The 10,168-nt window shown below is 42.2% G+C and overlaps 1 protein-coding gene across 1 annotated transcript in view; it reads right to left on the bottom strand.

Annotated features, from left to right (window-relative positions):
• Positions 1 to 382: 382 nt before the first annotated feature.
• Positions 383 to 10,168, bottom strand: part of Nsun4 (NOP2/Sun RNA methyltransferase 4) — a 34,387-nt gene continuing 24,601 nt past the window's right edge. Inside the window, exons 5-6 of the mRNA XM_008828512.2 lie at positions 5,026 to 5,150; positions 383 to 3,703 (exon numbers count right to left, since the gene is read on the bottom strand). Of these exons, the coding sequence (XP_008826734.1) occupies positions 3,427 to 3,703; positions 5,026 to 5,150 (402 nt within the window). The 3' untranslated portion in view covers positions 383 to 3,426. The remainder of the gene's footprint in view (positions 3,704 to 5,025; positions 5,151 to 10,168) is intronic.

Genomic DNA, 10,168 nt, shown 5'->3' with positions numbered 1-10,168 from the left:
ATCAAGCACAAAACCTGTTAGACCAGTTGTCACCAAGGGATCTTTAGACTTTAAGTAACACCTTATGAATTCCCAAAACCCTCATCTTGTTCTTAAGTGACAAATCAGAAATCCAATTGTGCCAGACATAATGAAGCTTTTGCATGAAATCTAGTTAGAAAGCAACTTTATCTTCCACAACATGAAATTCTAGAATAGGTAATAAAACCTATTCTAAAACCATAGTGACAGAAAGCCAGACACTAAGAACAGAAAAAGTGATTGAAAGCAAAGACCACAAGCAAACTTTTTTTAAAAAAGATTATTCATTTATTTATTTGAGTGTTTTGCCTGCCTGTATATAAGTACACCATGTGCACATCTGGTGCTACAGAGGCCAAAAGAGGGTGTTGGATTCCCTGGAACTACTTAAGGATTTGTGTTAGCCACCATGTGGGTACTAGGAACCCAACCTGGGTCTTCTGCAAGAACAGCAAGTGCTCTTAACCACTGAGCCATCTCTCTACATACAGCCTCCCAACAAGGAAGCCCCAGCTAGCCTGTAGCCTATGTAAACCAGGCTGGCATAGAGATTCCACCTGCCTCACCTCCCAAGTGCTAGGATTAAAGGCCTATGCCCCCACTCCTAGCTTATTTTCAATATCTTGATGGTGATCATGCTATATTATTAAATAAAAAACTCACTAAACACATTTAAAATTAATGAACTCCAGCACTATATAAATGTTAAAACACTTGTATAATAGACCATTGTGAGGATATTCTAGTTTATTCATCCACTCTTTTGCTTATTGGCATTTGGAACTGTTTCCAGGCTCTTGCCTTTGTGAGCAGGACTGCTAGGAGATCCTTAACGGATACCCTCATATGCATGAATGAGTTTCTCTTGAATTTATCCTTAGTACTAGAGTAACTGAGTTATAGGATGGGTAAATGTTCAATTACAGGAGATAAACTGTTTTCCAAAGTAGTTATGATGGTTGGTCTGAGTTGGCAACATGACAGGATTAAGAGATGCCTTGGACTGATGAAACACTTGTGCATTTGTGGAACAGTGACTTGGGAGAAGAAGATCCACTTTAAACAGGAGCGAGACCATTAAAAGGACGAATTGCCCAGATGAAGAAGGGAAGTGTAAGGAAGGCATCCCTCCACCTAGCAAGCCTCTTTCTGTTCCACTTTGTGTTCGCTGCTGCCCAGTCATTAGACTGATCCTTCAGCTCCTCAACACTAATCCAGTATCACAACTCTCCAGACAGCTTCTGAGCCTCAGTGTTGGATTGAGACTGCTAAATTGTCCTCTGGAAGCTAGCTCTCTGCCGCATCAGTATGCCGATGGCCATAGCTGGACTACCCAGTCTCTATCTCATCCAATAAATCCATATATATAGTTTTTCTATTGGTTATGTTGCTTTAAAGAACCTTGCTTAATACAGTAGTTCTGTTTTTCTTACCTAATCTTGTCTATCCTCATTAGACTGTGACCCAAGGGCCAGTAGACCCTATTCCACTTCAGTGATTATTACGTAGCATTCAATTTGCATCAGGTTGGATATCCAAGAGGTTATGGGCAGAAACCCAGGCACCAAAGATCTCTCAGCCTCAGCAATATTAAGTACAGAGTAAATAGCAGGCAAGGATCATACACCACGAATAATGGGTAGGTAGGGGCCTACTCAGAGCACCAGCCAAGTTCCTTGGCGTTCTGTCTTCCTGGCTTCACTTGATTTGAAATCTCAAAGATCTTCCAGGGTTCTCACTTGTAATACAAATCCCAAGAAAGGAGATGGCCTAACCTCAGCTACGGTCCTTCTCAATGGATACCTCTAATACCCAAAATACAGACTGGCATAAAAGACAAAAAGAATGACAAGAAAGGGAAGGATAAAGAAAGTAGGAAGATCCAAGAAATAGTCAAGGGTTCATAGGTCTATTTTTTGGAAAATTAAAAAAAAATATTATATGCAGGGTGGACTACAAGCAATGTTTAATATCCCCTGCTACTAAAGATTACCTTCTTGATCTTTTTGCGTGTGTTTATTTGTTTGTTTTTGAGACAGAGTCTCCCTGTAGCCCCAGCTGTCCTGGAACTCACTATGTAGACCAGGCTGGCCTTGAACTCACAGAGATCCGCCTGCCTCTGCCTCCCAAGTGCTGGGACTAAAGGTGTGTGTCACCACACCTGGCTAAGATTACCTTATTTTGGCAAATATTACAGAATAACCAGCATGTAGCCAGTACACTATGTAATGCCACTCCTAACACACATTGTGTGAGGTAAAGCCCTGCTATGCTCCAGGAAGAGCTCAGAAAAATTTAGAGGTAGGCCAAGAACAGGTACCAGAGCCGGGACATAGACTAGAAATTAGAACAAAACATTTGAAATAAAACATTAGGAGATTCCTAGGTAATGAGAAAACAGAAGGAAGTAGGTTGTCCTTCTGACAATGAAGAGGCCTGATTATTTCCCCTAGTCCCAAATACATCTCTGTCAGCTTCCTAGCTGGCATGCAGGAGCTCACAGGATACTTGCTGTAGATGAAGGAATGCAAGAATAACACACACAAAATATGATACCCCATAGCCATAAGCAGTCTTTCTAGTCACATTTGGCAGAAGGAATGGCCACAATTATTCAGTTCAGGAAAGTTTTCTCAACATAAGGAGATTATCAGGCATTAGCTTAACATTTTTAATTACTTGCTCCTTAAATTAGATCAATGTGCCATATGGAGAAACTAGGGAGGCTGCTTAGGCCTGTCAGCTGATTAAATGGAATTCACCTCAAGGGTGAGAGGGGCTTTGTATCCAGAGTCCTGTAGCCAGGATGAGGGCTTGGGTTTGGCACTTGGGAGCAAGTATTCAGCAGCTACAGCTGAAACAAATAGCACTATAATGGTATTTTTTTGTTGTTTTCTTTTCTTTTTTTTGGTTGTTTTGAAACGGGGTCGCTCTGTAGCCCCAGCTGGCCTGGAATTCGCTATGTAGACCGGGCTGGCCTCAAACTCATAGAGATCTGCCTGCCTCTGCCTCCCAAGCACTGGAATTAAAGGTGTGAGCCACCATACCCAGCTATAATGGTATATAGACTAACATCAAGTCCCCAGCTATAAGCTCAGCTCTATATCACATCAACAATTTTATTAGCTAAATGTTTCTTCCCAAGTTTACAGCTTAAATAAACTATGGGTTTATTCACTGATTTCTTCTAACCCTCTATGCTAGGAGATAGGGGTGGGAAGAGAGTGAGTTAGAAACCTATTGATAATCCAAAACTGGACAGCAGTTCTACCTCCTACTGCTTAAAACTATCTTCAGAAAATCAAACAGGATGGAGATAGGACCCAGAGTGCATCTCTACCACTGGTCGCAGTTTTAATGCTTACAGCAGAGTCTATATCTTCCCACTTCAGAGACAGGGTGATGCTAGGGCAACCTATGCATCTTGCAGAAATACATAGGCCCGAAGTTAGCAATCAGATTTGGTATTACAAGCTCCCCAACTTGGCAGGATGGGAAGAAAGAGAATGTGTCCATGAAAAGCTTTCGGAAGTGAGACAGGTCTTCCACTTGAACCTTGATGCTATACTGATTGGCTAGAAGCTCGATGGTACCTTGCACCACATACTCATTCTGTAAGTGTGACAATGAACAAGTGGAATAGACAACATGACCTCCTGGTTTGGTGGCAAGGAGTCCAGCCCTGAAACAAAGAAGAGAGAAAAGAGATAACTAGTGCATTGCCCAGGAGTGTTAGAGCAATGGAGGGAGTTAGAAACATGGGCAGGACAGTCTACTCAGTGGTGGGCGGTTGGATTAGACAGTCTCTCAGGACACTGACTGAAAAGTCATTTTCAAGGCAGAGAATAATCTAACCATACTCCACCTCCAAGGGCTCTCCTCTAGGAGGCCTTTTTGTTTGACTGGTTGTTTTTGTTTTTATTTTGGGATAGGATCTTGCTATATAGACCCAAATAGCCTCAAATTTGCCACCCTCCTGCCTCAGCCTCACAAGGGCTGGAATTACAAGCATGCACCACCACACCCAGCTGTAGGAGACCTTCTTAGAGTGATTCTTTGAGCCCCGAGCCTGACTCTGGTATTAACTAAACCCTGATGCTATCGACTGAGTTCTCTCCCCAGAGACAGAGCTCTGACTTCAGTAACTATTTTTCTGTTAGCTTTTCTTTCCTTTTCCTCCTCTCTCTCTTCTCTTTCCTTTCTTTCTCCTTCCTCTGTCTCTTTCTTTTTTTTTTTTTTTTTTTTTTGAGATAGAGCCTTACTATGTTGCCCAGGCTAGTGCCTAGGCTGTCCCCAAACTCCTAGGCTCAAACTATCCTCCTGCCTCAGCTTCCCAAATAGCTAGGACTACAGATAGACATCACCATATGTAGCAGAATCTATTTTTCCAAAAATGTGTAAGTTGCTGGGCAAGGTAGTGCATGTCTTTAATCCCAGTAGTCAGGAGGCAGAGGCAAGTGCATCTCTGCAAGTTCAAGGCCAGCCTGATTTACACATTGAGACTCTGCCTCAAAAATAAATAAATAAATAAATAAGTAAGTAAATGTTCAAGTCACTGTACTGAAAGTAAAATAGCCAGTGTGGGGGCTGGAGAGATGGCTCAGCAGTTAAGAGCACTGATTGCTCTTGCAGAGGACCCGGGTTTGATTCCCAGCACCCACATTGCAGCTATGAACCGTCTTTAACTCCAGTTCCAGGGGAATTCGAAGCCCTTTTCTGACCTCCATGACATTGCATGACACGGGTGCACTCACATACATGCAGGCAATACACTCATACACGTAAAATAAAAATAATAAAATATTGAAAAAAAAATAGCCAGTGTGGCGTTTTTGTTCTAGGAAAGGACCATCTCATCATGTCTTTCTCCTCCAGACAAATCTCCAGTTAGAGGATTCTTCTATGTGATAGTCTTAACAAAAGTTCCCAGTTGTCTGTCAGGTGACTAGACTTCTAGAGCACTCTGGCATAAAGTCCTAAGATTTTATAACTGTTATCACTCACGCCAGAAGGTGCGCCTGCAGCATAGGCAACATCTGTCGCTCCTTCTTCCTCGACCGCTGAAAAATGTTGTTCTCTTCCTCATGCAGGGAGTGGCGGTCGGTGGTACAAGGTACATCTACCAGCACCTGCCCAGAGTTAAAAGATAGAGCATTCAAGGTTTTTAGGTCAGAGCTGTTTTAGACCCAAGGACAAAGTTCAGTGGATGCTCCCTCCCCCACGGATCCCTCCATCGCAGAGCTTCTCATTTTAACAGCCAATGGTGAAATAATACAGGAAATATACAGGAAAACAGTATATTTAGTAATACCCAAATACCAAAAGTCAAACCTAGCCAGGCATGGTGGCACATGCCTGCAGTTCCAGCCCTTGAGAGCTGGAGGCAAGAGGATATGCACAAGTTTGAGGGCAACAGGTCTCCACAAAGTTTTCCAGACCAGCCAGGGCTACAGAGTGAGATCTTGTCTCAAAAAAAGAAAGAAGCTGGGCATGGTAGGGCACGCCTTTAATCCCAGCACTTGGAGGGCAGAGGCAGGCAGATCTCTGTGAGTTCAAGGCCAGCCTAGTCTACATAGTTCCAGGACAGCTGGAGCTACAGGGAGACCCTGTCTCAAAAAGACCAAAAAAAAAAAAAAAAAAAAAAAAAAAAAAAGAAACAAAAAAGAAAAAGAAAAAGAAAAAAGAAGCTATATGTTGTAGTGCATGCCTGTCATTCTTATACTTGAGATGTGGAGGTGAGCAAATCAGAAGTCATGGACATCCGGCTGGAGAGATGACTCAGCAGTTAAGAGCACTGGCTGCTCTTGCAGAGGACCTGGGTTCAGTTCTGAGCTCCCATATGGAAGCTAACAAACATTGGTAACTCCAGTTCCAGGGCATCTGATACCCTCTTCTGGCCTCTGCAGGCATTGCACACATGGGTGCACTTACTTAAATGAAGGCAAAACACTCATATGCTAAAAATATATTTTTAAAAATAAATTTTTTTTTTTTGGTCTTTTTGAGACAGGGTCTCCCTGTTGCCCCAGCTGTCCTGAAACTCACTATGTAGATCAGGCTGGCCTTGAACTCACAGAGATCTGCTTGCCTCTGCCTCCTGAGTGCTAGGACTACAGGCATTGTGCCACCACGCCCGGCTCTTAAAAATGTTTTTAAAGTCATGGCCAGCCTCAGCTACACAATGAATCTGAGGCCTTCTTGGACTATATGAGACCTCATTTCAAAAACAATAAAAAACAAAAATAAAAACAAAACACATATAAGCAAGGCATAGTGGTTTAATACCAGTACTCAGGAGGCAGAGACAGGCAGATCTGTGCAAGTATTAGGCCAGCTGGGGCCTCAGGGAGACTCTGTCTCAAAAAGACAAAAAAATGGGCTGGAGAGCTCAGGCTCACAATCCAACAGAAAAGATAAACAAATATAAAAACTATAAATAACCACAATTAAATCACTGCTATCAATCAAGAAAGAAATTTTAGTTCTTTGAGGCTCTGTTCTTGACTAATAAAAATATCCAGTTTACATATGATACAATGCTCAATTTACAGATAATACTAAATAACAGAAAAGAATCAGAATTTGAAATTATCTCGTTAAAACAATGTCCCATGTGAGGCCCTAGGTTCAATCCCAGTACTATATTTAGAAGGAGGGGCAGAGGAGGAGGAGGAGGAGGAGGAGGAGGGTGGGGGGGGAGAAAAATGCTCAGATCCAACACAAATTAGCTCTTCTTGGTTTGGTTTTTTGAGGGCTGGTCTGGAACTCCCTATGTAACCCAGGCTTGGCCTTGAACTCAATTCTCCTACCTCAGTTTCCCAAGTAATGGGATTATAGATAAGCACCACCATACTGGTTTCTTCTCTTTTTGTCTTTTTGAGACAAGGTCTCCCTGTAGCCCCAGCTGACCTGGCACTCACTGTGTAGACCAAGCTGGCCTTGAACTCACAGAGATCCACTTGCCTCTGCCTCCCAAGTGCTGGGATTAAAGGCGTGGGCCACCATATCCAGTCTTGGTTTCTAATATTTTTAAAGTGAGAAATGTAAATTCAGGCATCATTTTACTAAAAGCTTTTTCTATGTACTAGGCTCTAGAGTCAGACAAAAAAATTTAAAATATTCCTATATGTATGTCTGAAAAAGAAAAAAATATTCTTGGCAAAGATCATTTTGGCTAAATAAAAGCATCAAGCAAATTAAAAATAACACAGTCTTCAATATTGATACAGTCCTTGATAAGTTGACACAGAGCATTACACGGCCAGAAAAATGAACATGGCATGGTGGCACACCTGTAATCCCAGCACTTGAGAGATAGAGGCAGGACAATAAGAAGTTCAGGGTTGGGGCTGGAGAGATGGCTCATCGGTTAAGAACATTGGTTGTTCTTGCATAAGACCTGGGTTTGAATCCTAGCACCCACATGGCAGCTAACAACTGTCCATAACTTCAGTTCCAGGGGATCTGACAGCCTCTTCTGTCCTCCACAGCATTGCACGACACAGTGCACTTACAAACATGCAGGCAATACACGCATATACATAAAATAAAAACAATAAATAAAATATTTTAAAAAAGAAGGTTATCCCTGACTACATATTGAATCTGAAGCCAGCCTGGGCCACATGAAACCGTCTCCAAACAGAGCAGGAGGAGGGCTGGAGACAGCTCAGTAGGTTAAGAGCATTTGCAACATAAGCGTAAAGACCTGAGTTCAGATCCCCAGAATCAACATAAAAAAGCCAGACATAGTCACGTGTGCATCTGCAACCCCAATACTATGAAGAAGCAAGACAGGAGGATGACTGGGACTTCCTTGCTGCCAGCTTAACTCCAGGTTCAGTTGGAGACCCTGCCTCAAGGGAATAAGACAGAGCGACAAGGTAGGATACTTGACATCATAAAGTAGGATACTTGACATCATCCCTGTCTCCCAAGTATACATGGGGCTCGCAAACCCAAATGCATATATGTACATACACCACACATATATCACTCATACACACATGTACATACATACACATACACACAAACAAATAATGGCCAAATAGAGTAACAAAAATGATCTCCTTGTATTCTAGTCAGGCCATATCTCACAAACTTTGATTATGCTAGATTTTAGAGCAAAAAAGATATCTAAAATGTGATGTCCAGATCAGTAAGATGGTTCAGTGAGTTAAAGCACCTGCTGCCAAGTTTGGCATCCTGAATTTAATCACTGGGACCCACATGGTGAAAGGTAAGAACCAACTCCCAAAAGTTATCCTCTAACCTCCATAAGTGTGGCCACGGCACTTGCATACACACGTGCACACACAAAATAAATAAATATATAAATACATAAATTAAATGGGAATGCTCACAGAAGGGTAATTAGGACATTCTAGAAACCACATCATAAAAGAAATTAGTATAATTTCCAGTAATGTGATAGTTGCATATTAAAACTGCTTTACACAAAATACCTGTAAAGACTAGGTAAAATATACCCTAAAATACTGTTGGTGCCAGGTATGGTGGAGCATGTCTTTAATCCCAGCACTTGGGAGGCAGAGGCAGGCAGATCTCTCAGGCCAGGCTGGGGCTACAGGAAGACCCTGTCTCAAACAAATAAACAAATACTGCTGGCTAGGCATGATGGCATATATTTATAATAGCAGCATCCAAGAGGCTGATGTAGGAGGATATGAGTTCAAGGCCAGCCTGGGCTATATTGTAAGACTATCTCAAAAAAACAAAAACAAGGGGCTAGAGGGATGGCTCAGCAGCTAGGAGCAGTCTTGCAAAAGGCCTGGGTTTGGTTCCCAGTACTCACATGGCAGCACACAACTGTCTATAATTCCAGTTCCAGAGGATCTGACTCCCTCTTCTGTCCTCTGTGGCATAGGTACACATGTGATGAACATACATGTAGGCAAAACACTCATACACACAAAATAAAAATTAATTTAATTTTTTAAATTATATGATTGTGCCTCTGTGTGTGATATGCTATGTGCACATGTATACAGGTGTCAGAGATGTTGGATGCCCCTGCCACCTGACATGGGTGCTGGGAACCCAACTCAGCTCTTCTGGAAGAGCAGCAAGTGTTCTTAACTGCTGGACCATCCTTCCAGGCCCCAAAACAAACCTAAAAAAAAAGCAAAACAAACCCTTTTAAAGGTTCAGTGCATAGAAAATTAGAGAAATCATCAGAAGCCAAAACCCCCTCACAAATCCAGGGAGGTGTGTAGACATGAAGTCAATGGCTTCTGTTTTTATCAATCCCTAGTAACCAAAAGCCTAAGGGAAAAAAAAAAAAAAAAAAAAAGACACGTCCGGTAGGAAGATATGATGGAAATCCATAGCAAAGTCAAATCCTCCAAGAGCTACAGGTTTAATCAAAGAATGAACTGTGGGGATCTAAAAACCATCAAATTATATTGTGTAAAAATCACAAAAATTCAAAGCCAGGCATGGTGGCACTTGCCTGTAATCCCAGCACTGGGGAAGCAGGGGCAGGCGGATCTCTGTGAGTTCAAGGCCACCCTGGTCTACAAAGTGAGTTCCAGGACAGCTAGGGCTACAGGGAGACCCTGTCTCAAAAAGACCAAAAAAAAAAAAATTTTTAATCACAAAAATTCAATAAAAAATTTTTTAAAAAAGAATGAACTAGGAAAGAAAATCCAGCTCATAAAAGAAATTGACAGGGTTGCTGGAGAGATGTAAGAGCACTGACTGTTTTTGCAGAGGACCTGGGTTTGGTTCCCAGCACCCACACCCACATGATGGCTCACAATAGTCTGTAACTCCAGTTCCAGAGGATCCAATGCTCTCTTTTGGCCTCAATAGGCATTAGACACACATGTGATGCACATACATACATGCAGGCAAAACACATATATCCATAAAATAAAAATAAATCTTGCTGGATGTGGTGATGCACACCTTTAATCCTAGCACTTGGGAGGCAGAGGCAGTTTGATCAGTCCCTGTGAGTTCAAGGCCAGTCTGGTCTATATAGTGACCATAGCTGGGGCTACAGGGAGACCCTGTCTCAAAAGTACCAAAAACAAAATAAATAAATTTTTTTTTTGGTCTTTTTGAGACGGTCTCCCTGTAGCCCCAGCTGTCCTGGAACTCACTACATAGACCAGGCTGGCCT

This window comes from Nannospalax galili, unplaced genomic scaffold (genome assembly GCF_000622305.1).
Source record: "Nannospalax galili isolate Female #2095 unplaced genomic scaffold, S.galili_v1.0 scaffold1233, whole genome shotgun sequence".
NCBI lineage: Eukaryota > Metazoa > Chordata > Mammalia > Rodentia > Spalacidae > Nannospalax > Nannospalax galili.
Note: the sequence above shows the minus strand (reverse complement) of the source record. Positions and strands in the feature narration are given on the sequence as shown.